At 45.3% G+C, this 27,538-nt stretch overlaps 1 protein-coding gene across 1 annotated transcript; it reads left to right on the top strand.

Moving 5' to 3' along the window:
- The first annotated feature begins 24,183 nt into the window (after positions 1 to 24,183).
- Positions 24,184 to 27,244, top strand: HTR1A (5-hydroxytryptamine receptor 1A). Its single transcript, XM_014881803.2, has one exon. The coding sequence runs from the start codon at positions 24,220 to 24,222 to the stop codon at positions 25,456 to 25,458; it is 1,239 nt and encodes a 412-aa protein (XP_014737289.1). The 5' UTR covers positions 24,184 to 24,219; the 3' UTR covers positions 25,459 to 27,244.
- The last annotated feature ends 294 nt before the right edge of the window (positions 27,245 to 27,538 follow it).

The following is a 27,538-nucleotide window of genomic DNA, read 5'->3' on the forward strand; positions in this document are numbered from 1 at the left end:
CTTCTTTAAATATTTACTAAGCTGCATTCTCCCAGTCCCATATTCATTAATACCAAATATAGTTTTTACTTCATCAACAGAAAGATCCCCCTTCCTAGCTCCAAATAAACAAGTTGTTTTTGGAGAATATGACATAAACTGAGCTAATTTGATATTTAGATCTATTTCAATGTAGTTCACTGGTACTGCAGTGCTTGGATCACTTCTATTAAAACTGAAGTGGTTTGTGTAAGTTCCCACATAAATTTCAACCCATTTCAATGTTTTCAGGTGCACATGAGGGTATTGGCAGCATGTCTGGTGTTGGAGGTTGAATTAAGCCCTTTTCTTTCAGTGGAATTTTCTCCCATTGTTATGCTAAGTAATTGTGGCTACACCTTAAAACGACAGATAATGTTCTCTCGTAGGGGGGTGGCTGGAGGGGGAGGGGGGGGGGAACCGGAAAAGGAAAGGTGGGACTGGGGGTCTGGAGAGGGGGACTCTCTCTCGCTTGGCTCGTGGAGTGGGAAGACAACCTGGGCTCTGCTCTGGCATCTTCCCCTGTCATCCCAGCGCTGAGATCCACGCTCCCTGCCTTTGGACATCGCTCTGCTGCTCTCCCAGCTCACCCTACTACCTCCGGACACTCCGCTGAGCACCACGACCGACACCGTGAGGGGGGAGTAACTTTCCCCATCCCCTCTCTCCCCTGGGCCGCGGCCGCCATCACCCAGCCCTCTTCAACTGCGCGGGACCTGCCCTGCCCCCACAGCACCGGTAACAGCACAGGGAGACGGCCTGCGGCCAGAAGGGACTGGAGCGGAGCTAGACTGTTTCTGTTGCCAATTTTTATAGCTGTTGTTGTTTTTCTGCTTTGTTAGATACCAGTAAAGAACTGTTATTCTTATCCCCATATCTCCTGCCTGAAGGTGTCTGAATTGGACCTAAAATAATTAAAAGGGAGGGGGGTTGCACTCTGCATCGCAGAAAAGGGGCTCCTGCCTTTCCTTAGACCATACCTGTCTTTCAAACCAAGACAGCTTTTGGCGCCCAACGTGGGGCATTGCCTGAGGGCATTGAGAGAGGGGTAGAAAAGGGGATAACAGTTCTTAAATTACCCAAGCTTGTGGTAGGTGACACCATGCTGTCCAGCTTAATCCCTTTTTTAAACATGAGTTTCATAACCAAGGTTACTGTGGCTATTATCCAGTTTATTATGTGGGTTGATCAGTTGAGGAATTCATGGATTTTTAATTTTCTCTGGAAGATGGCCACATGGATTCAGAGCTATCACACTCTAAGTGTGTGTTTCTGGGGCTACTTCAATAATGGTACTTACTGTGAGGAAATGGCAGCAGGTGAAATTTTTTCTCAACCCATCACAGGGTTTTTGAAGTTCACCCCACCAGTCTTCAAGGGGTTCCAATCCACTTTAAATGCTAATGACATTATATTGTGGCTAGTGTTGCTTATATCCCTGTTAAACCTGTTCTATCTAACATTCAGAGATAAGGGGAGATTGACTTGGATAACAACCCTGATACCTACCCCAGGGATTAGTGATGTTACCCCAGAGCCTGATCCTGTCTCAGAGACTAGGGAGGTTACCCCAGAGCCTGATCCTGTCCCAGAGACTAGGGATATTACCCCAGAGTTTGACCCTGCTCCACAGCCCACCTCGGAAAGGAACCACCCAGAATGGGTGGGGGTGCTAGCAAAGGAGATACGTGAGATGGGCCAGATGCTGAAGGAGTACCTCTCCCCAGCTGGTGAGAAACCCTCCCCCTGCCTTAAAGAGGGAGACTCTGATGGTGCAGCAGTGGGACCCACAGATGTTACATCTGTCCAGGTTCCAGCTGAACTGCAAGGGCACTCACAGCCAGCAGCAGTTGCCCCTGTGGAAACTAGGAAGTCTAAGATGAAAACAAGGCACCTAGATAATAAGGGTCAGGAAGGGGGCCCCTCACAACCAGCAGGGGAGCCAGAAGTTGAGATCATCACCGAGTCCCTGTCATACGAGAGTCTCCGTAACCTGCGAAAAGACATTGTACGACGGGGCCGTGAGGCTTTTACAACCTGGTTACTGCGGGTCTGGGACCTTATGGGTACAGGTGTGCAACTGGATGGTACTGAGGCAAGGAATTTGGGAGCCTTGACCCAGGACTCAGGTGTGGACCAGGTATTTGTAAGGGAGACAGGTCTCCTTTCCCTCTGGGAGCGACTTTTAATGAGTGTGAGAGAGAGATTTGTCCACAGGGAAAGAATGCAGGAGTACCACCAGAGAACACGTTGGAATACCCTTGAGGAAGGGATCCAAAAGCTGAGAGAAGTGGCAGTCCTGGAAGTGCTCTTTGGGAGGGATGGACAGCATGACAATGACCCTGACAAGGTCAGGTGCACAGGGCAGATGTTGTGGAATCTGGCAAACCTGGGCCCATCTCAATATACCCCCTTTATTGCAATGATTGATGCTGATACCAACCAAGTGACAGTGGGTTCTGTTGCCAACAGGCTCAGGAATTATCAGAGTATGATGGCTGGCCCAGTGCAGGCTCATGTCTCTGCTGTGGCTAAGGACCTCAGAGAGGAGTTTAAGGAGGAGATGAAGGAGATAAGGGAAGAGGTGAGGAAGATCAGTGCAGCACCAGTGCGAGTCATGGACCCCAAAAGTAGAGCCCAACGCCCCCCAGCTAGGGAGAGAGGGTACACCCCACGTGCTGACCTGTGGTTTTTCCTACGTGACCACGGGGAAGACATGAGAAGGTGGGATGGGAAACCCACTTCTGTCCCTACAGCACGGGTGCGCCAACTCAGGGAGGGGAACACCAACAGAGGGAAATCCACTAAAGTGAGGGTAGCCTCAGCCTCCCATGGAGGTGCAGGGTATTACAGAAGGGAGGATGATCTGTCAGATCCCCTTGAAGGAACCTCCAGTATGTATGCCCAGGAGAGAAATAATAACCAGGGCTAGAGGGGCCCTGCCTCTAGCCAGGGAGAGGCACGGGAAAACCGGATCTTTTGGATGGTGTGGATCCAATGGCCTGGCACATCAGAGCCACAGGAGCACAGAGCATTGGTTGACACTGGTTCACAATGTACATTAATACCATCAGGACATATCGGGAAGGAACCTGTTTCAATTGCTGGGGTTACAGGGGGATCTCAGGAATTGACTCTGCTGGAGGCTGAGGTGAGCCTGACTGGGAAAGAGTGGCAGAAACATCCAATTGTGACTGGCCCAGAGGCACCATGTATCCTAGGCATAGACTTCCTCAGGAATGGCTATTACAAAGACCCAAAGGGACTCAGGTGGGCTTTTGGAATAGCTGCTGTGGCAGCAGAGGGCATTAAGCAGTTGAACACCCTGCCTGGGCTATCAGAAAACCCATCTGCAGTGGGACTCCTCAGAGTGAAAGAGCAACAGGTGCCAATTGCTACCTCAACAGTGCACCGCCGGCAGTACCGGACGAATCGAGATGCCGTGATCCCCATCCACAAGATGATCCATGAGCTGGAGAGCCAAGGGGTGGTCAGCAAAACCCATTCACCCTTCAACAGCCCCATCTGGCCTGTGCGTAAATCTGAAGGAGAATGGAGATTGACAGTAGACTATCGTGCATTGAATGAGGTGACTCCACCACTGAGCGCTGCCGTGCCGGACATGCTGGAACTCCAGTACGAGCTGGAGTCCAAGGCAGCAAAGTGGTACGCCACCATTGACATTGCCAATGCATTTTTCTCCATTCCTCTGGCAGCAGAGTGCAGGCCTCAGTTCGCTTTCACCTGGAGGGGTGTGCAATACATGTGGAACCGACTGCCCCAGGGGTGGAAACACAGCCCCACCATCTGTCATGGGCTGATCCAGGCTACACTGGAGAAGGGTGGAGCTCCAGAACATCTGCAGTACATTGATGACATCATTGTGTGGGGGGATACGGCAATGGAAGTATTTCAGAAAGGAGAGAAGATCATTGAGATTCTGCTGGGAGCCGGCTTCGCCATTAAAAAGGGCAAAGTCAAAGGGCCTGCCCAAGAGATCCAGTTCCTGGGAGTAAAGTGGCAAGATGGACGGCGCCAGATCCCCACTGAGGTCATCAATAAGATCACTGCAATGTCTCCACCAACCAGCAAGAAGGAAACACAAGCCTTCCTAGGTGCCATAGGCTTTTGGAGAATGCACATTCCTGAGTACAGCCAGATTGTGAGCCCTCTTTACCTGGTCACCCGCAAGAAGAACGATTTCCACTGGGGCCCTGAGCAGCAGCAAGCCTTTGCCCAGATCAAGCAGGAGATTGCTCATGCAGTAGCCCTTGGCCCAGTCAGGACGGGACCAGATGTGAAGAACGTGCTCTACTCTGCAGCCGGGAACCATGGTCTGTCCTGGAGCCTTTGGCAGAAGGTGCCTGGTGAGACGCGAGGCCGACCACTGGGGTTCTGGAGCCGAAGCTACAGAGGGTCCGAGGCCAACTACACTCCGACGGAGAGGGAGATCTTGGCCGCCTATGAAGGGGTCCAAGCAGCCTCAGAGGTGGTTGGCACGGAAACACAACTCCTCCTGGCACCCCGACTGCCAGTGCTGGGGTGGATGTTTAAAGGAAAGGTTCCCTCAACCCACCATGCCACTGACGCCACATGGGGTAAATGGATTGCCCTCATCACACAACGCGCCCGTATTGGAAACCCGAATCGCCCTGGGATTTTGGAGATAATTACCAACTGGCCGGAAGGGGAAGACTTTGGTCTTGCCGACGAAGAGGAACACGAACAAGTGACCCGGGCTGAAGAAGCCCCACCATATAACCAACTGCCAGCAGATGAAACATGCTATGCTCTTTTCACTGATGGTTCCTGCCGCATCGTGGGGATGAACCGGAAGTGGAAAGCAGCCGTATGGAGCCCCACACGACAGGTTGCACAAGCTACCGAAGGAGAAGGTGGATCGAGTCAACTTGCTGAACTCAAAGCTGTTCAGCTGGCCCTGGACATTGCTGAAAGAGAGAAGTGGCCAAAACTCTACACTGATTCATGGATGGTAGCCAATGCTCTGTGGGGATGGCTGGAAAGGTGGAAAAAGGCTAACTGGCAACGTAGGGGAAAACCAATCTGGGCTGCCAATGAATGGAAAGACATTGCCACCCGGGTAGAGAAGTTGCCTGTGAAAGTCCGTCACGTAGATGCCCATGTCCCCAAGAGTCGGGCTAATGAGGAACACCGACACAATGAGCAGGTAGATCAGGCGGCACAGATGGAGGTGTCGAAGATAGATTTAGACTGGCAGCACAAGGGAGAGTTGTTCCTGGCTCGATGGGCCCATGATGCCTCAGGTCATCAGGGCAGAGATGCCACCTATAAGTGGGCACGAGACCGAGGGGTGGATCTAACCATGGACAGTATTTCTCAAGTTATCCATGACTGTGAGACATGCGCTGCCATCAAGCAAGCCAAGCGGGTGAAGCCCCTCTGGTATGGGGGGCGATGGTCCAAATATAAGTATGGAGAGGCCTGGCAGATTGACTACATCACACTGCCTCAAACTCACCAGGGCAAGCGCTATGTACTGACCATGGTGGAAGCCACCACTGGATGGTTGGAGACCTATCCTGTGCCTCATGCCACTGCTCGGAACACCATCCTGGGCCTGGAAAAACAAGTTCTTTGGAGGCATGGTACCCCTGAGAGAATTGAGTCAGACAATGGGACTCATTTCAAGAACAGCCTTATAAACACCTGGGCTAGAGAACACGGCATTGAGTGGGTGTACCATATCCCCTACCACGCACCAGCTGCAGGGAAAGTTGAACGGTGCAATGGCCTGCTTAAAACCACCTTGAAGGCACTGGGTGGGGGAACTTTCAAGAACTGGGAGATTAATCTACCAAAGGCCACCTGGTTAGTGAACACCCGAGGTTCCACTAACCGAGCAGGCCCTGCCCAATCTGAGCCCTTGGGAATATCAAATGGAGATAAGGTTCCAGTGGTACACATGAGAGGTATGCTAGGAAAAACTGTTTGGGTGAATCCTGCCTCCAGCAAAAACAATCCCATCCATGGAGTTGTATTCGCTCAAGGACCAGGTTGCACCTGGTGGGTGATGCAAAAGAATGGAGAGACCAGATGCATACCCCAAGGAGACCTTGTTTTAGGGTGAAATACCTATAGTACTGTGCCTATGTCTCTAACTGCATGTATGTATATATAATGTAACAGTTTAATTTGATATAGCATATTAGTATGGGAGAAATTCAGGGGTGGATAATGTTGGAGGTTGAATTAAGCCCTTTTCTTTCAGTGGAATTTTCTCCCATTGTTATGCTAAGTAATTGTGGCTACACCTTAAAACGACAGATAATGTTCTCTCGTAGGGGGGTGGCTGGAGGGGGAGGGGGGGGAGGAACCGGAAAAGGAAAGGTGGGACGGGGGGTCAGGAGCGGGGCTCTCTCTCTCTCGCTTGGCTCCTGGAGTGGGAAGACAACCTGGGCTCTGCTCTGGCATCTCCCCTGCCATCCCAGCGCTGAGATCCACGCTCCCTGCCTTTGGACATCGCTCTGCTGCTCTCCCAGCTCACCCTACTACCTCCGGACACTCTGCTGAGCACCACGACCGACACCGTGAGGGGGGAGTCACTTTCCCCATCCCTGCTCTCCCCTGGGCCGCGGCCGCCATCACCCAGCCCTCTTCAACTGCGCGGGACCTGCCCTGCCCCCACAGCACCGGTAACAGCACAGGGAGACGGCCTGTGGCCAGAAGGGACTGGAGCGGAGCTAGACTGTTCTGTTGCCAATTTTTATAGCTGTTGTTGTTTTTCTGCTTTGTTAGATACCAGTAAAGAACTGTTATTCTTATCCCCACACCTCCTGCCTGAAGGTGTCTGAATTGGACCTAAAATAATTAAAAGGGAGGGGGTTGCACTCTGCATCGCAGAAAAGGGGCTCTTGCCTTTCCTTAGACCATACCTGTCTTTCAAACCAAGACATCTGGCAATTCTTTGTACCTCACTGCAGCCCAGGCAGCAGCTGAGATCTGGTTTAATTTTAGGATTACTAACCTGAATTGAAATGATGACTAAGAGAGAGCAAACTCTATAGGAAGATTACAAAATTCCATTCGTCAAGTTCAGACCTGAGGGGTTTCATCCTGGAACTTTTGAGGATTATGTATTACAGACTCCAGGGCTTCTTGCATTTTCCTATTAACTGATTCCTAATTACAGGCATCTGAAAGAAAAAACTAGAGATGCCTGTCTAGAGTACCCACAGTGTGTTGGTTCATTCCTGCTACTGTTTGCACATACATATTTGAAGAGCATTTTCACCTACGTTTGTTTCAAGACTGCATGCTCTAGTAACTCCCTATTGTGTCCATATCACCATTTAATGTGTTGATCTGATTTAGAGATTTGACAGATTTATGTGCTTCCCTAAGGCAGAAGCACCACTGAGTCAGTGAAGGGTACTGATCTGTAACACCAAGCAGATATGAAGCTATGTGATTTCATTCAGTAGCACTGGAAAATGTAAATGCTTGCCAGTTTCAACACTTTTCTAAGTATTTTGCTGAATCAGGAGTTATCGCTAAGCATTCAAACAGCTCCACTCTGGTCCCTGGAATCACTATATGTTGAAGGATGTGTTTTGTACTCTAATTATGGGTTTAAACTCTTCAAAAAATGCTTGCCAAAAGCAGAACATCTACCAGTCCACTTGAATCTTCACATTATACCTTTTTGAAGAGAACTGGTGTAGCTTTTGCTTCTTCAATGCTCTTTTTCATAGCTATTAGCTGAATTCTAAATGGAATTCTTAAAATATGGATTGCTTTCCTGCAGCTGAGGTGTATTTAAAAATTAATTAAACTGGCAGTTTCTGATTGCCAGCTAAAAACCGTTAAAGCACATTTTCATTCAGTTTCAAAAGATGAGTTCCTTTCTGACAGCTTGTTATCTAATACATTCCACCAGACCAATGTCTTTCCAGCAAATAAAATATATTTTATCTTTCCAAGGATATGCATTGATCTAACTTCCAGTGTTCCTGTTTGTAATCTTGCCTGTCTTTGATTTACAATCTGTATTAGATGCAGAATTTTAACCTAGTGGATGTGTATGAGAACTTTGAACTTCAGTGGAACCAAGATTTTATTCACAAGTTTCATACTCTTATCCATGAGATTATTTTTCATCATTTTCTGGTTTCTTTCTTTGACTTACAGATAGTTTGTGTCACTCGTGGCCTCTACAGTGACATTTACATTTTCATATGTAATTGTATGTTGGCAATTGTATGACATAATGACATATTGCAGAAAAAAACAACTCTGCATGCTTTTCCTCGGCAAAAAGTAGAACATTTACTCTTAGCTATAGAAACCTTGATAGCCGAGCTGGCAGGCTTTGCTTCACTATGGTTGTACACTTTAAACTGCTGAATGCTCCCCGACATTTACAGTATAATGAAGAAAAACATTGTCATAGACAGTGACTTGTAAATTACACAAGACCTTGCTTAGGAAAAGAAACAGTACTGACAGAACTTTAGGATAATGGTCTTTAGAGTGGGGTGTGCACCGCAGGGTATGCACAAGAAAGTCTGTTGGAGTGTGGAAAGAGAATATTTTTTTGTGCCATTAACAAATAAAATAATATTTTAAACTGCCTTCATTTTATTTTTATCTTACCTCTTTTATTTTATATTTTATGTCCATTTTATGCAGCTGTGGGTTGTAGCTCGATATTTTTGAAATATACAAATTCTACTACACTTAGTATCAAGTGAACAGACAAAAAGGCATGACCACATACCCACACTCAGGAAGTATCAAATATTTAGTCCAATTAAGGACCCTGTTGTGGAAAAAACAAGATATAGCTTGTAGATATCCAAAAGTTCGTGTCTCTTATACAAATAATGGTTTACCAGTCTAAAATCACAAGTGTAAAGACAAGTGTGCATCCTGGACCTTTGAAATCAGGCCATTACCATGACAAATACAGTGAAAGATGTTAAATTACCACAACTGATCTGCCAGGAAGAAAATACCTATCTAGTTTGATTTATTCTAAATTTTTGGGAAAACTCCATCCTAGTGCAGAAAATGCTGATTGCAATGACTGTGTGACGTGGACCTGTTGGAGTCAGTCCAGACAAGTCCAGAGTTGATCAGAGGCCTGGAATGCTTCTCCTGTGAAGACAGTCTGAGACAGTTGGGGTTGTTCAGCCCGGAGAAGAGAAGGCTCTGAGGAGACCCTGTAGCACCTCCCAGTACTGAAAAGCAAGATGGAAAGGGACTTTATAGAAGGGCAAGGAGTGATAGGATAAAGGGGAATGGCTTTAAGCTAATGGAGGGTAGATTTAAACTAGATATTAGATATTCATTACTATAAGTGTGGTGAGGCACTGGAACAAGTTGCTTGGAGAAGTTGTGAATGTCCATCTCCCAGAAGTACTGGAGGCCAAACTGAATAAGATTCTGAGCAACCCAGTCTATGGGAAGGTGATCCTGCTTGTGAATAGCCCTCCTTGTGGACTAATAAATCTTTATTTATTTACAGAAATTAAAATGCTTTTGATCAAGAGGAAAATAGAGAAATTCTGGCTCTGTACTTCTTGTACCATTCTTATCCATTCAAGAAATGAGCAATCAGCTATTGTCAACTAGGAATGATAAATATGAAAATAAAAATGTTGAAAAAAATCCACTTCTTACTTAAGACAATTAAATGATCTTTAGTGCAAAACCTTCTTGTTTTTAAAATGATCAGAGCTTAACCTATTGCTTTTGTCTAAAGTTTGAATTTTTTTAAGTTGGCTTACTTATATATATATATCAGAGGGACATACCCATGCAAACAGAACTATATGTTTTATGGGTATTATATATGTGCTTAAAATGCTTTGCAAAACCAGCATACTCAAATCTCTCTGGCTGAAATAAATACCAATTGAAAACAGAAAAAAATAATTTGTTGTTTGATGAAGACTCTTATTCTGAGAATCCATTTATTAATTGATTTTTGCTTACCTCAACCTTTATTTTAATATAGTTCTGTAGAAAAATCATATTGAGAAACTGTCCATATATACTTGGTAAACCTTAGCCCTTATAGCTGTAGAACTTACACTAAAATCAGTGGTAGTTTTCCTGAAGCACAAGTTGTGACTTAAAGAAAATGTTATGACTAACTATATTCCTGCTGTGATCCTTCTGTGAGCACCATCCTACGAGGAATTGGAAGATCCACCTCAGGTATGAAGGAAAACAGTAATCTAATATAGAAGAACTATAATAAAGATTTGCTTTCAGTGAACCTCAACAGAAGACAAATAAAAAATGGAAAAATAAGTTAGAAAAAGTAGCATGTACATACATTAACCAGAACTTCTTTTGAGCTGGCCTTCATTACAAAAACAGCAGGCAAACAGATTTGTGTATAGGTCATGACAATTATAGAGTGAGCATTGGTTAAAAACATCATCAGAGGGACATGACAAACATTACAGTAAAATCTGGTATATGCCCCAAGTCGGGAATGTAGCTCTAACAGATGTGATCCTCTGGGTGAATAGTGATGAGTTCAGGGTTACAGACATCATGGAGAAATATACCATCATGTCTCATAGAACAGTTTGCAGTAATTTTATTGGTCTTGGATAGATACATTTTTATAGTACCTGTGCTTTAAAGGAATGATGCATTTGCACATAGTATCATAGTATCATAGTATGCTATCCCCTTCATTTGAACCTCAGTAAGATAGGTGGAATGTGCTTAATGGGATGAAAAAGACCTGACTATTATTGTGGTAGAGAGTAACCAAGAAACAATTCAACAACAAATTTTTTCAGCCTACCTTCCTTCCTTCTTCCATTCAACCAACTTAAAGATGGAATAATGGATTATTATGTACAGAACCCAAGATCTTAATCCTACACTTGATGACCAGCTTCAATGACAATGAGTGTTACATTTTTCAATGTGACTGAGGATATTGAATTTTAGCTGTAGCAGACTCCATTGCATCTTACTATGTTCTCAGGTTTGTTATAATTTCAGGCCATTACATTTTGATTTAACTATCCTGGCTTACAGTAGCTAGGAAACCAAATTCACATCATATTCAGGCTTATTCCAACCAAATTTCACTGTTCTTAATCCAATAACATTTTTTAAACTTTTAAATTTAAATACTGATATTAACTTCCATCTGCCCTCTCAATTAAAAGTATGACAAATGCTACTACTTATTGAAAAGGCTTTAAATAGATCTCTCTACCTAACGATCAGAAAGAGGGGTGAAAAACAAATCAAATATTGTACAGAAATAGTAATTTGCTCCAAACTATCTGCACTGACTAAGGTAGTTAAAGGGAAGATGAAAGCTGTTTATAGAACTAATTACTGATAATGCTTTTCTGAACTTGATACTGGAAACAGTAACTAAACTACTTCCTCAGGTGAAAATTTCACATTTATCAAAGTGAAACCTCTCAGGAAAAAGAACTTTACAGGCTTTTTTCTAATGGGACAATGTTTGAAGAATCACAACAGAGAAGAGCTTAGAGAACTTCCCTATGAGGTGGAGGGAAGGAAGTAATTATTTTCAAACAGAAACTTACTAGAAAGAAATATGAGATAGCTAACATAGGGATATAGAAATTATTTAGGCTTTTCTTAATGTACAAATAGAAGGCTTGCTATTAAAAATGCAGAAACTAATTTATAATCCTTTACACAATATATAATTAAACAATTCAAACTTTGCCAAATGTCAAATAAGGGTCAAGAGCAAAATGTCCCTTTTTTTGAACCTGACATTTTAATGACTTTTATTACATTAAGGTAAAAAAGTTATAGAAAGAGATATAAACAGATTATGTCTTGTTTTTGAACATACATTAATCATTAACTGTGGGAGACTGCAAAATCTCTCAAAATTTCTCCAGTAGGTATATCATCCGTAATTGCCCAGTGAGGGCCTATGCCCTCCTGTTGAACTCAAATTTGTGGTCACTGAAGCATCATTTGTCTCAAGGAGTGGAGCTTCTCCCCATTTCAGTAATTTCTATACAACCAACTTGACTTTTTGCATTCAAGCATTGGGGAGAGACACAAATGGTGTTTGGATCCCAGAAAACTCAAAAGAAAGGATTCCTGGTGAAAGAAAGGAAGGATAGGCATTTATCCCTTTTTGAACCTTATGTACCTACCTACCACTTAGTGAATGACCAGGCAGAATCATAGAATCATCCAGGATGGAAGAGACTTCTAAGATCTATCATGTCTAACCGTCTGCTCAGCATCACCACTGTTAGCTCTAAATAATTAAACCATATTGCACAGCAGATGCCTCTTAAATAACTCCAGGGATGGTGACTCCACCCTCTCTCTGGGAAACCTCTTCCAAAGCCTAACCACCCTAACAGTAAAAATATGTTTTCTAAAGTCTAATCTGAGCTCCCCAGTCTCAGTTTAAGGCCATTTCCTCTAGATCTCTCACTGCAGACAGCGTAGGAGAGACCAGCCCCCACCTGGCTGCTTCTTCCTTTCAGAGAGCTGTAGAGAGCTCTGGGGCCCCCCTGAACCTCCTTTTCTTGAGACTAAACAAACCCAGCTCCCTCAGCCATTCCCTGTAAGCCATTTTCTCTAGATGCATAATGAGCCTTGTTGCCCTTTGCTGGACAGGCTCCAGCACCCCTATCTACTTCTCAAAGGGAGGTGCCCAGAACTATACATAGTATTGAAAGTGAAGCTTTCAGGGGATGATCACTTTAGTCCTGCTGGCTAAACCATTCTTGATCCAGGCCAGGATGCCACTGGCCTTCTTGGCCACCTAGGCACACCCTGGCTCATGTCCAGCCACTGTCAACCACCACCTCCAAGTCCATTCTGTCCAACAGCTCTCAAGCCACTCCTCCCAGAGCCTGTAGTGCTGCCTGGGGTTGCTGTGACCCAAATGCAGGACCTGGACCCTGCCCTGGACTTGTTGAATCTCCTGCAGTTGTGACCTCAGCCCACTGATGGAGTCTGTCCAGGTCTCTGCAAAGCCTTCCTACCCTTGAGCAGGTCAACACTGCCACCCAAATCAGTCTCGACTGCAAATTTACTGAGGGTGCACTCAGTTCTGACATCTTAGTCATTGATAAATATGTAAAACAGGAGTGGGCCCAAAACTAAACTCTGGGGCACACCACTAGAGACCAGCCACCAACCGGATTTAACTCCATTCACCATGATACTCTGGGCCTGGCCACCCAGCCAGTTTTTTACCCATCAGAGTCCACACATCCAAGCTGTGAGCAGACAGTTTTTCCAGGGGATGCTGTGGGAGATGGTGTCAAACGCTTTAGTGAAGCTTAGATAAACTTCATCTGCAGCCTTCCTCTCATTCTCTACTAAGTTGGTCACTGTGTTGTAGAAGGATATCAGAACAGGACCTTCCTTTCATCAATCCAGGTTGGCTGGGCCTGATTCCTTGGCTGTCCTGCATTTGGTGTAATGGCAGTCAGGATGATCTCTTCCATAACCTTGCCTGGACCTGAGATTAGGTTGACAGGCCTGTAGTTCCTTGAATCATCCTTCCGACCTTTGTTGATAGGTGTTACATTTGCTAATTTCCAGTCAGCTGGAACTTCTCCAGTTGACCAGGACTGCTCGTAGATGATGGAAAGCAGTCTTTGAAGTTCTTACACCAGTTTCCTCATAACTCTGAGGTGGATCCCACAAGGGCCCAAGGATTTATACACGTCTAATTGCACAGCATGTCACTAACCATCTCCTCCTGGATTGTAAGGGTTTCTCTCACCTCCCCATCATCAGCTTCCAGCTCAATGAGTAGGGTACCCTGGTCTGGATTTTGGAGACTGAGGCAAAGAAGACATTAAGTACCTCTGCCATTCTTCATTCCTTTTACTACAACACCCTCTGCATTCAGCAAACGATGGAGACACTCCTTGAGTCTCCTTTTGCCAACCATAAATACATTGAATACATGAATACAACCATGAAATAATTTTGGTTTCTAAGTGTAGCAGTCAAATCAAATTGTAGCTGGACTTCATCCCTTCCAATCTTTTCCCTACATGACCTCGTGTCATCCTTATAATTGTCCCAAGTCACCTGACCTTCCTCCTATTGTCAGGAGAGTCTCTTTTTTCCTCTAGGTTTCAGCCTAAACGCTCTGCCTAATCAGGCTGCTCTTTTTCCCTGGTGACTTGTCTTGATACACCTTGAGACAGACTGCTCTTGAATATTTCACAATTCCTTTTTAAAATACATTAACCTTCCTGGACTCCCTTGCCTTCCAAGACTGACTCCCATTGGATTCTGTCAATCAATCTCCTAAACAGGCCAAAGTCTGCCCACCAGAAATCCAAGGAGAAAGGTGTCCCTCCTTCCTTCAGCCAGTATTGAAACCTCTAACATTTCTGGTGCTCCGACAGCCACTGAGCAGCACATCACTCCCCTCTCCTCTGTTGACAAACAACACATCCACCAGAGCACCTCCTTGGGAATGCTCATTTATTTTCCCGTTCTATAAGGAAGCTGTCTTCCATACACTCCAGGAACATCCTAGATGCTTCCTCTCTGCTATATTGTATTTCCAGCAGCCATCTGGCAAGCTGATGCTGCCCATGAGTACAAGGGCGGGTGACTGTGAGGCTTCTGGCAGTTGCTTGCAGAATGCTTCAAGTGCCTGTTCTCCCCAGATGGCTGGTCTGTAAAAGAGTCCCTGCAGACCTGCACCTTCCTGACCTTCCCCAGTCTTCACCCAGAGGCTCTCAGCTGCCTTCATCATCACCAATTTCAATACAATCAAAGCACACACAGTGGTATCCCACCACTTCTGTTGCTTCACCTGTCTCTTCTAAAGAGCTTATAGCCACCCATTGCAGCACTCCAGTTGTAAGAGTCATCCCACTACATTTCTATGATAGGAGTCACCACAGAGGAGGACACAGCTATGGTTTAAAACATGAATCTCTAAATGAACACACAAGACTTGCATATGTAAGAGAATGGATAATTATTTTTTCCTGCAGTCCTCTGTTGTGTGTTTAGAGCCAGATATATTATTAACCTGAATGATACTGCAGACACAAAGAGTCATAAATGACATTTTCTGCAGCTCTAGTCTCTCTCGCTGTCCCGCAATAAATACAACTAAATACAAGCAAATTTATCCCCATGATGGCAATGTTAATCTGACATTAAATAAACAAAAACAATATACGCATTTATGCAGGAACAGTTTTGTTTGAAAAGCCTTAGCCAGCATAATTACTCACTACAGTCTTGCACAAACAGAAATGGAGAATAAGCAAAATGCAATTCAATTCAAGGGTGAAACCATAATATTAATTTATTGCTAAAATAGAATTTAGTGCAGAAGAGAACTGATAGAAAGTGAACAGTAGATGTGTGGCTCCGGTGCTAATTTTCACAGAGTCATCTTTAGAAAAACCTAAGAATAACTTTGTACAGTTAATGAATAAATTACGTTTTTTCTTAGTTTACATAATCAGTGTTGAGTGGGGAAAAATAATGTTCCACAGGGGAAGAAATGAAGAGGCTTTTGCCGTATTTCTTTTTGTTCTAAAGGAGATGGACAGAAACAGGTAAAAACTGGCATTTTACTCTCTCCTCTGGAGAAGTAGAAAGATAGAAATTAATTGTTCCTCTCAGGGATGTAATTCTACTCTTCTTTACAGTAATGCAATTGTGTATTGCACCAGGCTACAGGTTAAAAAAAGCTTGTCTAGCCTTTCATGACTAACATGAAATTTGTCTTATCAAGAAAAACTGTGATGAACCTTGAGGGATACATGATGTACTGGATGCGTAAAACATCGTGACTCTTTTGTATAAACAGTCGTTAAGAGAAAATTGTTGGAGAGAATGGAGAAGAAGGGTCTGGTTTATTAAAATTTTCTTAACACCTTGTTTTCAGTTGTTTTTCGCTTTTTTCTTCTTCTTCTTTTTTTTTTTTTTTAATAGTGGCAAAGATACAGCTACTACAGTGATGAGTTCTTTATTGTAAATATTTGGAGACTGTCTATAACCAAATTAGTAAGCTGCTAGCTTTGCAACTATGTTCATTGCAATGCCTATGGGCAAGATTTTAACTCTCAAAAAGCCTACTTGTAGATGAAGATTCCTAAAATTTTTAGCAGGACATTGCACAACAATTATACAGTTGTAATGTGACATTCAGAGAGTTTCGAGGGCCTCAAAATCCAATCTCCTCTGCTCAGGTGAGGTTAAAACTGAGGGACGCCTAATTAGGTGATCTCAGGCTAAAAGAACCCACTGGTTTTTACTTATTTTGAACTTAATTGAGTGACAACAGAAGCTGTGAAGAGGGAGTTCAGATTACAACTGGAAAGGGAATGTTGAATGTCTGTGGCAGGTGTGATAAAGGTCCTGAGAGAATAGAAATTTTCCTTAGAGTTTAGGAATTTATCAAGAGTGATTAATTGAATAGGAGACCAGAAGGGGAAAATAAAAACAAACAAAAAATATTGGGAAATAATTAATGTCATCAAAAAACAGCATCAGCACCCAAGATATAGCATGAAACCTCTCATACTCTTTTGCTAGTGTTAAAATTTGATCAAATCTCACTTCAATGCAGCTTCATGAGCTTTGTTCCATTGTAGCAGACAGGATCTGCATGGTTACCTTGATAGTAAACTCACTCATTAGGTTATATAATGTGTTATACTCTCTTTGTGCTTCCAAGTGCCATGATTAGCCAAAATACCTATTTGTCCTAATTGTATGGTTTCCTTTGCTGATCTCCTTTATGACCATCTGGTGAACAGACTGGAAATGAGGCTGGGAGACAGTGGTCTGAGCTACTCATTGGTATCCTGCTTCACTGTTTGTTTCCCTGGTCAACCTAAGAGAGCCCACATTGCTGCTGTGATGAATATATAGAACTAATTGTTTCCTAGCAACACTGAGGACACATCTCAGACCTATCTGGATTAACAGATTGAACCATGTCCAGCAGGTTTATTTCGAACTGGCTTAATCCCATACAAACACAACCAAGACAAGGAAGCAGTGCTGCTTTTCATCAGTCTATATCCAAAGCCCAGGATTTGTAAAAGTTTTTGAAAATAATAGACAGCAATTTCCTGAGGTTTCTAGCTCTGCTGATGGAATTGGGTAGCTGAACTGCTTTGGTGCTAAGAAACACTCTTCTTAATTGGTCATGGAAGGATTAAGAGGCTGCATGCTCAAGGCATCAACTTTTGTGCATCCATTTTTTGTGGGTTGCTGAACTTTTCATTTGTTACATAGGAACATAGGTGATTAACTTAACCTGAAGCCCGTTAGTAGGGTGCCTGAAAGTTAATGAGCAGCAACAATGCTTACAAACCAGCAGCAAATAGGGGATGCTGCTGAAGGGGCATTTCTATTCTGTGCTATCCCTGCTGTACACTCCAGCTGCCTCAAGCACTAGCATTTGTGCATGCCACAGAGATTTTACCAGGAAAACTCATAAAGAAAAAGAAGGCAGTTGCAACTGAATAATTCCTCAAGAGCACATTTGCTTCCAGTAAAAAAAAAAACCACACAACTTTTCTCCCTGAAAAGGCTCCAGATTCTTTGGAATACATGGTGGTTTACTACTGTGACAACTAATACCCTAGGTAAAGGAGATTAATAGATCAGCAAAGACAATATCCTCATGGCCTTTGTCAATGTCACTCTAAAAGCAGAGTCTGTGTGGGCCTCTCTTTCTCCAAGTGACTCATCTCTGTGTAGATAAAATAAATTGTTTTTCATTTGAAAGGATAAAGTTAGTTTGCAAAGACAAGACATTTATTGTCTGTACATCAGCCCTGCTTTTTCCAAGTTATATTGTTAAAATAATAGTATTATATAAATTTCAATGTGAGAAAATGGAAAAGAAATCATAATAACATCTTAAATTGGCATGGATTAACATTCTACTGAACTGCAGGCACTACTGCTGAGCTTGAACCAGTGTGCATAAAATTGGAGAGTTTATACCTTTACAAGCAATAATTCTGAAATTCTAACTTCTGTCTTTGTTGATAAGGAGACAATGATGCTATGTAATTTACTTTTAATCTAATGTAGTATTGAAGTTCTGACATGATAAGAACAGAAGTCATCAGTTGTTATACCTGCAACTCAATAATAAGATTCATACACCTTAACTTTGTTTTGGAAAATACAAATAAGCTCATTTAGATTGGCCTGATAGTTAAAGGTGAGGCCTGTAAAGGTCTGGCTAGAGAGTTTTTGTCATAATTTATTTTTCTTATAGAATAATTTGTTTCTTTGTCTCTTCTGAAGTGAAATACTATACATGCATAAAAAACGGCAGAAATTATCTTTGCAATAAATTTATTTAGAGCATTAATCTCCTTAAATTAAAATTTACTTGAGAGTCTTCTAATGCTAATTGTATTAAATTCATTCTCATTTAGAAGATAAATGAGAGGAAGGGCATGGGGTAGGGATAACAAACCAAAAAAACTTGTCTGCTAAAATTTATCCATAAATAAAGTCACTAATGAGAGAAAAACCAGAAATTATTGTAAAGCTTGGAATATATTAGCACTCCTTATTTAAACAGTTATTCAAATATTGCGTAAAACCTGTGAAAATTGCCTAAGAGCTAGAATACTTCTGTAAATGGGTATGTATTTTCTGCAAGTATTTTAAGCTAGTTATATGTTTTGCTATAAGATGAATGTGAATGTTAAGTAAATAGCTGAAATAATCTGAATTAGCTATAACAAAAAACCTGATTTAACCAAGAAGTTCCTCAGTGCTAGTCAGCAACTTTAGAATAGTATACTGGATGCCATTAAGATGATTTATTTTGCAAATGTTGAGAAAATAAGCATTGTGAGTTAGTATTTTTAATTAGATTGCAAACACCAGAACATAGTTTTTTAAAAAAGCAAACATTCAGGCAATATTCTGGATTCTTGGGACTGCATTGCACCACACAGGTGATTCTTAACCAGCTCCTAATGCACCAGTTCTGTGCATTGCTGCCCCTTGCCTCTGACACAGATGTGCTGATAAAAACCTCAGCAGAGCTGGAACACTGCTCATCCCCACAGCATGATTAGACATGACTAAGTAGATTCTACCAGAGTTTCTCTAGAGTCAAATTCATGCTTAGCAGCTTTAGGATCAAGAATGCGCAAGAATGGTTAAAAGATATTCTAACAGCTCTTCATCACAGCTGCACCATGTTACAAAAGGGGCAACACAGAAAATGTAGCCGAAATTAAAGTTTTCATAGAATGCCAAAATTCTGAGAAGCTTCCATAAACTTAAAAAACTCATGTTCAAACAAGCATACTTGAAAATCTCTTTACTTCACAGAGGGAGAATATGAAAGCAAACATATTTCAAAATTGATCTTATACTTATGGACTTGCATAAAAGCTGTCCCGTGATTTAGATAGCAGGCATCTCTAGTAACAGTTTCATTTCAGTGATATTGCTTGAACGTACATAGCACTCATTTTAGATGAAATGTTTACTTTTGTATTACTTCTTAGAGTGTGAGGCGAAATGGATTATCCCCTTTTGTGAGCCCTGCTGAGTTATGCTGCAATTTTAATTACTACTGTAAGCTCTTGGCAGAGAAAGGCAAAAATACCAAATAAATATGTGTGTATGTTATAAATATGTGTATGTTATAAATAATTAGTTTCTGTCCTTAATAAAAACGATGAGCATAAGAGTTGCTGTAAGGCAGCTGAATGGAATGAGAATAGGACCCAGGAGCTTGCTATCAGCCCACTGCTTTCTATTATGACAATGTCAAGTGGGATATTTGAAGCAATGGAAAATATAGTCAATATCATGGGAAAACAAATAGGCATTTCAGCATTCTGAGATGCTAGTTATTCCTGCTTCCTACAGATTATTCCTCTGGGTTGACTGCCCCAGATTACTGATCTGGTTCTAAGTATGCAACAAAGAGGGAACAGAAATCTGAGCCACCAGAAGCTGAAATTGCAGCACATGAACCCAGCTGTACAATCCTCGAGACATCTCAAAGCCATGGAGCAGCACTGCTGCTTAGACATGTCTGGCATGGAGCTAACAGATCTTCCCAGGCTTGACCTTGGATGCCATTGTTCTATGTTTACAGAACTGGGAGTGTTAAGGAGCAGCTTGAGAGATATCTCAGTACTGTGCAACACCTAACTCAGTGCTGAAGCGGGGTGATGTGCTCATGCTGTAGCCTCTGTTAGACCCCAGATGACTCTTGCAGGACCACAGGAATGTCTCGTTGCTGCACAGCTTCTAGTGGGCCACAGGTTGCCAGCTCTTGGCTGGCTGGACAAGGATGCGTGGACAATTACCCAGCCCACTTCCTTGCTCTAAAAGACGAAAAAATATTAAAATGGCACAAAGGTGATTCAGAAGTTTGAAATTTATGTTTCCTTGTTGTTTTATTGTACTGGCTTTGTAGTGTACTTATTCTGATTAGACTAATAGTAGGATTAATTTTTTTTCCCTGTTCAGAAGTATGAGTTTAACTGTCCAAGATTTCACAAACTAGCTATACCCAGAGATAGGACACAGGGAACAGTTCTGCCACTGGTACTAAAAGTCACTTAGCTGATTCGTCTTGTCCACAAAGTCAGGACTAAACAATCTGCCAAATCTGGACTCATTTTGATCCTGAATAGTTTGGCTGAGAGCTATGCTGCTACGACACTAATTTTGGCCTTAGGATTTTCAGTCACCTAATATCTTTTAGTCTTTTACAAGAGAAAGCATAAATTTTATAAACTGAAATATTTGGTGGTTTATGAAATGTAGGAACAGATATCCTGAAGGATCTCATGGTGAAATGCATGTCTTTGTGTTTCAATGACACAGCCACTTCAGATATTAAGGTCTTGTTTGCTTCTCTGTATTTTAAAATTACAGCTGTTTCTCATACTGCTCTGAACTGTGTGGAATAGTAAGAATTCCTTTTGACTACACTTCTAAGATGCCTAAACAGAAAATTCAAGAAGGCACTGTTTGGTATGTTGCCTCCTGTCACATGTTTGCTTTCATCTGTTTGTAGCTTCCCTCACAGAAAACCGTACACACTCTATCAGTTTCAGTGTCCTGAAAATAATTTCCTTCTCTCTCTAGTTCCTTAACCTTTTCATTTTGAAAGCATTACTGGAATATAATTTCTTGAATATCACAAATACTCTATTTTATCATGGTAAAAAGTTTAAAAAAAGCCCGAGATCTAAATCCTTCTCAACTCAAAGTGTAATACACAACCACAGGAACAAAATGCTGCGATCAGCTTGTGACATTTCAGTTTTACTTTGACAAATAGATAATATCACTTATACTTATACTTATACTTATACTTATACTTATACTTATACTTATACTTATACTTATACTTATACTTACTGAGGACTCCCTTGTTTGCAGCAGCTGTATCTTAACTGAATAATATTAATGTTTTCATTTGACTTTTTAAGGCTGTGCATATTTGCTTTTATTCTCAAGTCAGACTGGATTGTATGAGGATATGGTATGGTTTTTCTTAAGAATTCCCCTAGGTGTTCTACCTCAGTTATCTAAAGAAATTAGGATATCATTTAGTTGCTTGAACGTTTAAATGGAATTTTGGTGTTTAAATGCTTAGTAGGATTAAGGACTCTCACATCAAAAGAGTGAATTTTTCCTTCGTCTACATCTTCCACATCCTACTCCCCTTCATCCATGGTTGCCTAAATTGCTTCTCAATTTAATCAGAGAGAAATGACTTTCAAACCCTGAAAAAAAAAATTGAAGCTAATTTAAAATATTTCACTTGAAAAAGGACCCTGCCAACGTTTTCTCATTGGGTTTCTCGCCAAAAAGTGTCTGGGATTGACTTCACTTGGCCGTGTCAGTGAAAAAAACATCTCTGGGAAACGGTTTCCCCAAGAGCCTGCATCTCCTGTGGCTTTGAAACGCTAATTTCAAGATAATCTAATTAGGCTAATGACTTTGTCCACCACCATGCAAGAAAGCTGGGCGAAATTTCCCTGCCTCCCAGACTTTCTTTTAAATTTTATTTATTTATTTTTTAATCAGGCTGATGCAAAACAGCAAGAAGCACCAACTTTGATTTCACGGAAGGAAAACACTCTTTAAAGAGGTAGTTGCTTAGAAGCCAATCATGCCATGCATTTGAGGAGACATTAAAAAGAACATAGGTGTTAATAGTGAAGCCATAATGCATACTTCTATATCGATTACATTTCTTCTGTTTCTCAACAACATTAAGTCTTCATTCAGTAGAACGCAGACCTTGTAAATGTTAGTGCTATCGGCTGAGAGAGCAGGCATGCAAGGGTATAGCTCTCATCTACTAATCCAGCTAATCTTTATGCTTTGATCATTTACAGACGGGATTGCAAGTCCGGGGCAGAGAAATGCAATCTCAGCCTCTCCTAAAAAGGAACTGGTCGGAATCTGTCCATATGTTTTGAAGCTGTGGATTCAACTTGAAGTGTTGACTGTGAGAAAATGAAGGAAACTTGAGGGTGTGCAAAGCATACTCTGTGAACTTCATCTCAAGTTTGATTAAGTTAGAATCAGAAAATCTTCCTGTTAAGGAATTACTTGTTTGGCTTTTTACATTTACTGAGCTTGCATAGCAGAATTACAGAGCAGAATGAAAGATCTCACATCACTAAAATTACTGAGCTGCAAGATAGTAGAAAGCTGGTTATAGAGTTGTGTTGGAGAACTTTTGTTCACCTTTTGCGGACAGAGTTAAGCCTATAAACAGCACCATCTTCTTGCTTTTAATTTATTTATTTTTTAAATGACAGATTCTTCCTAGGTTTGTGATTGTTAGTTTTATTTACTAGATAATAACCGATTTGCTTATAATGTGCCAATTTTATGTGAGATGATTCTCAGTAATGTGTTTCTCATTTCACTTTCAGACACAGCGTTTACCCTCCTATCGGATGGAACAAAAACCCACAACGTTTTTTGGTTTGTGATATTTTTTAGTCGTTTTTACCACTTCTTTTTGACGCTGTCGCTGTTGTTATTGTCGCGAGAGGACAGTCGTTTCTCTCGTGTGCTGTACCGTAATTCGCCCGTCGGGAGGGCCGGGGAGCAATGCTGCCGTTCTACGGGGAACCGGGCCGGCGGGCGGGCAGGGCGCTGGGCCGAGGGCATGAATCATCGCCCACTGGGCTTTTATCGCTACAGAACTAATCAGCGGCTGGGCGGGAGCCCCGTCGGTCTACGCGGAATCCTTCCCGAGACACACGCGAGCGCTGCCTCCCGCTTCCCTGTCCCCGCACGGCCGGTGCAGCTCCCCGGGCACCCCCAGCAGCTCGCTGGGCAGGGGAAGGGTCGAGCGGCGCGGCCAGGACTGTCCCGGGCCGGGGGTGCGCGGCCGAGCCCCGCGGGCGCCGCGCCCTCGGGTGGCCAGCGCCTGCCTGCAGGTGGCGATCGGCACCTCCGGCGCCGCCCGCTCGGCACCCCCAGCCCCGGGCAGCCCGGGTGTGCTCTGCCCCCGCCGCAGCGGCAGTGCCTGCTCACGGAACGCCTGAGCACAGGATGCCCTCTGCCCTTCCCTCCTCTCCCCGCCACCCCCGCGCGCTGGTCCTGAGCGGTAGCCCAGGGCCACCGCTGCCGGGCGCGGAGCTGCGGAACGATTTGTAAAGGGCGGGAGGTAGGAGGGGGAGTCGTGGAGAATTTATCTGCAGTGTCCCTCCAAACGGGAGGGGGCGAAGGGGAATCTGACATCTGTGCCCACCCGACGATGGCGACCCAGCGAGACCACCGCGGAAGGGCGGGGTGAAGGGGTGGACGGGGAGGGGCGAGAGTAAGGACGGAGGGAGGGGAGGGAGAAAGCTAGAGGAGCGCGGAGAGGCAGAGCAGGGGGGAAAGGCACTGGAGAGCGGCAGAGCGAGGGGCAGAATCTCGGCAAGCGGCGGCAGGAGGGCCGCCCCCACCGCGCGGGGCTGCGCGCTGGGCAGAGGCGGCGGGGATGGGCGGGCGCGGGGCGGCTCCGCCAGCCGCCGTCCTCCGAGCTTCGGCCGCCTCCCGCCGCGCTATATAGGGGAGGGAGGGGTGGTGGAGCGGGGGGTGCCCGGCGTGGCCAAACCGCACGGGGCGCCGATGCCTCCTGCCAGGGGAGCGCATAAGTGACCGGCATCTCTTCCCATGTCTGTCTCCTGAAGCGACCCCCCCCCACCCCCGCCCGGCATGGATGTGGCCAACAACACTACCTCCCCAGCGCGCTCCCCCGAGGGGACAAGCGGCCCCGGCCTCGCCGAGGTGACCCTGGGCTACCAGGTGCTCACCTCCCTGCTCCTGGGCACGCTTATCCTGTGCGCCGTGAGTGGCAACGCCTGCGTGATCGCAGCCATCGCCCTGGAGCGCTCCCTGCAAACCGTGGCCAACTATTTGATCGGCTCGCTGGCCGTCACCGACCTCATGGTCTCCGTGCTCGTGCTGCCCATGGCGGCCCTCTACCAGGTGCTGAACAAGTGGACGCTGGGGCAGGTCACCTGCGACATCTTCATCTCGCTGGATGTGCTTTGCTGCACCTCTTCTATCCTGCACCTGTGCGCCATCGCCCTGGACAGGTACTGGGCCATCACGGACCCCATTGACTATGTTAACAAGCGAACTCCCCGGCGGGCGGCCGTGCTCATCAGCCTGACCTGGCTTATCGGCTTCTTGATATCCATCCCTCCCATGCTGGGTTGGAGGACGCCGGAGGACCGCTCGAACCCCGACGCCTGCACCATCAGCAAGGACCACGGGTACACCATCTACTCCACCTTCGGCGCCTTCTACATTCCGCTTCTTCTCATGCTGGTGCTCTACGGTCGCATCTTCAAGGCGGCGCGCTTTAGGATCCGCAAGACAGTAAAGAAAGCGGAGAAGAAAAAAATCGCCGACACTTGCCTCACTCTCTCTCCGGCCACCGTGAAGAAAGGCAACGGGGAGCCCGGCAAGAGCTGGCGGCGGACTGTAGAGCCCAAGCCCGGTGCTTTTGTCAACGGCGCGGTGCGGCAGGGCCAGGACGGGACCGCCCTGGAGATCATCGAGGTCCAGCACTGCAACAGTTCCTCCAAGACTCACCTGCCGCTGCCCAGCGAGGCGTGCGGCTCCCCACCGCCGCCCTCTTTCGAGAGGCGCAACGAGAAGAACACGGAAGCCAAACGGAGAATGGCTCTGTCCCGGGAGAGGAAGACTGTCAAGACCCTGGGCATCATTATGGGCACCTTTATCCTCTGCTGGCTGCCGTTCTTCATCGTCGCCCTGGTCCTGCCCTTTTGTGACAGTAAGTGCTACATGCCCGAGTGGCTGGGGGCAGTCATCAACTGGCTGGGCTACTCCAACTCCCTTCTCAACCCCATTATCTATGCCTATTTCAACAAAGACTTCCAAAGTGCTTTTAAGAAAATTATCAAGTGCAAATTTTGCCGACAGTGAAGTCCACCACTCCGGGACGGGGCAAACTGGGGTCCTGTTACTTCCTCCAGCCGCCTGCCCCGAGCCGCAGTGTCCCCCGTCCAGCCCCTTCACAGCGCCGTCCGAAGGGCGGAGGACTCCGGCATCCGCGCTCCTCGCCCGAGTCTCTCGCTTTACGCCCGCCGGACAAGCCCTGCGGGTCGCGGCAGGGCTCCGCTGGGAACGGCTGGGGACGCGCGGCCCGGGAGGGCTCCGTGGCCGCCCTCGTCTCTCCCGGTCTCCGCTGCCGGGCGCCGGCGCTCCCGCCTCCCTCCCATTCTCCATCATTCTGGGTAGACTTAGGGTTTGCAGGTCGTTGCTTGTGGTGGCTGTAAACCACAGTGTCTGCCCTCGTAGCATCGGTAAAACAAAACCACCCTATGCAGGAAACCGCCGTGTCGGGGATTATTCTTGGGTTTACGAGGCGACGGCGGTGGACTGGGTCCGACCTCTGTCTACTGGTGTAAGTATGGAGGCTGAAGGCGACTCCTCGAGCGGAGGAAGGAGCTTTGGGCGCGTTGCTTCCCTGTTTGTGAAACCCTCAAGCGGATGTTCTTGGGGGGAAACCGTCCGTGTTTGGTAATCTTGCAAAGTACTTACAGCAACGTCCCCATCTGCGTTACGGGTGCCTGACAGGTCTCCTGGTATGCTAGGACCTGCCAGTTCACCGGGGATCCCTTTGTTACACAGGGAAGTGATGGGACTTAAAACCCCAACCGCACGCCTCATTATATATGGAGATTTATGGGGATTATTTTTTTTAAATGCCTTTGACCGAGTGTTTCCCAGCAAGGAAAGGCTTGGCGCCGTGCGACTGTCCCTGAGTACGCCGCGCACGCAACGGCACAGGGAGTTTAAGCAGCCTGAGAAGTAGCGTTTCTTTCTTTCTTTTTTCTTTTTTTTCTTTTTTTTTTTTTTCTTCTCCCTTAAAAAGTTTCTCCTGAGACGTTGCGGTTGCTTTAGAGGCAGTCAGCTGCGGCACATTATTGCTCGGGGGTGGGGGGGAAGAAAAAAAAAAAGAGAGAAAGAAAGAAAGACTACAACAAAATGATCCAAACCGATCAACCAAAACATTGCCATGTGCTCCGTGGCAGTAGGGGAGGGGCCGAGAGCATCAACCAGCGGCAGTCGCAGGTGGGGAAAACAGCATCTCGTCGCAGACTCGGAAGGCACAGGCTCTCTCCTCTTCCGGGCGAGCCCCCGGCGGGAGTAAGCACGACCTTCCCCGCAATTCTGAGAGGCACGGGCAGAAGCAGGCAGTGTCCTGAGGGTTCTCCTTGCCTGACCTGGCCGGTCCCCGGGGCGGATCTGCAAGCCTCCGCCCGCAAAGAGTCCCCCTTCTGCCCCTAGCCCAGCTGCTTGGCCCCGGGAAACCCGGTGTACTTCCCCTTCCCCGCCTGGCCCGGGGTTGGGGTAGGACTGAGTTGCCCGCCCTCTGCCCCTCCACTGCCGGGCCCATGCCTGTCCCTCCGGCTGCGGCCGGGACCTGGGGCCGCTTTCGGCCCCGGGAAGGAGGGAAAGGCGCCGGGCCGGATATCGGCACTGGGCCGGCTGCCGCTTACCCCTGAGACGGGTTGCCTGGAATGAATGCTTGACCAAATATATATATATATATTTTTCCTGTTTATTTTTGTGTAATCTGTGTTGCTTGTAAGTAAAAGGGAATGTGAAATATGTGTGTCACGTGAATGTAAGTGTCCAGTAATTTCTGAACTTCAACCGCTTACATTAAACGAAAACAGTGGTTTTGACAACCTCCGATATTGTAGCTGGTTTTCTGAAAATCTTATTTGGCCTCATTTTCGCAATTAAAGTGGTCTTTGATCTTATCTCTTCTTTGATCACTCCCAACCACACGTATCCTAGATGTTCTTTAAGTGTCGGAGTGTCAGAGGAGTTAGCCTAGAGCGATTAGGGACACGAAGCTTCTCATGAGCGCTCAGGTGCCCGCTGAGTTTGAGAGCACCTAGCTCTGCGGGTGGGCCTGGGCAGAGCTGCCGGGCTCCCCGGGGCAGGGTGCGGGGACGGGAGGGCCCGCAGGCACCGGCGGTGTGCGGGGATG

This window comes from Sturnus vulgaris, chromosome Z (genome assembly GCF_052056855.1).
Source record: "Sturnus vulgaris isolate bStuVul1 chromosome Z, bStuVul1.hap1, whole genome shotgun sequence".
Classification (NCBI taxonomy): Eukaryota; Metazoa; Chordata; class Aves; order Passeriformes; family Sturnidae; genus Sturnus; species Sturnus vulgaris.

What these genes read in the sequence shown, in the direction of transcription:
- HTR1A (XM_014881803.2), top strand. Translation starts at nt 24,220, where the DNA reads ATGGATGTGGCCAACAACACTACCTCCCCAGCGCGCTCCCCCGAGGGG.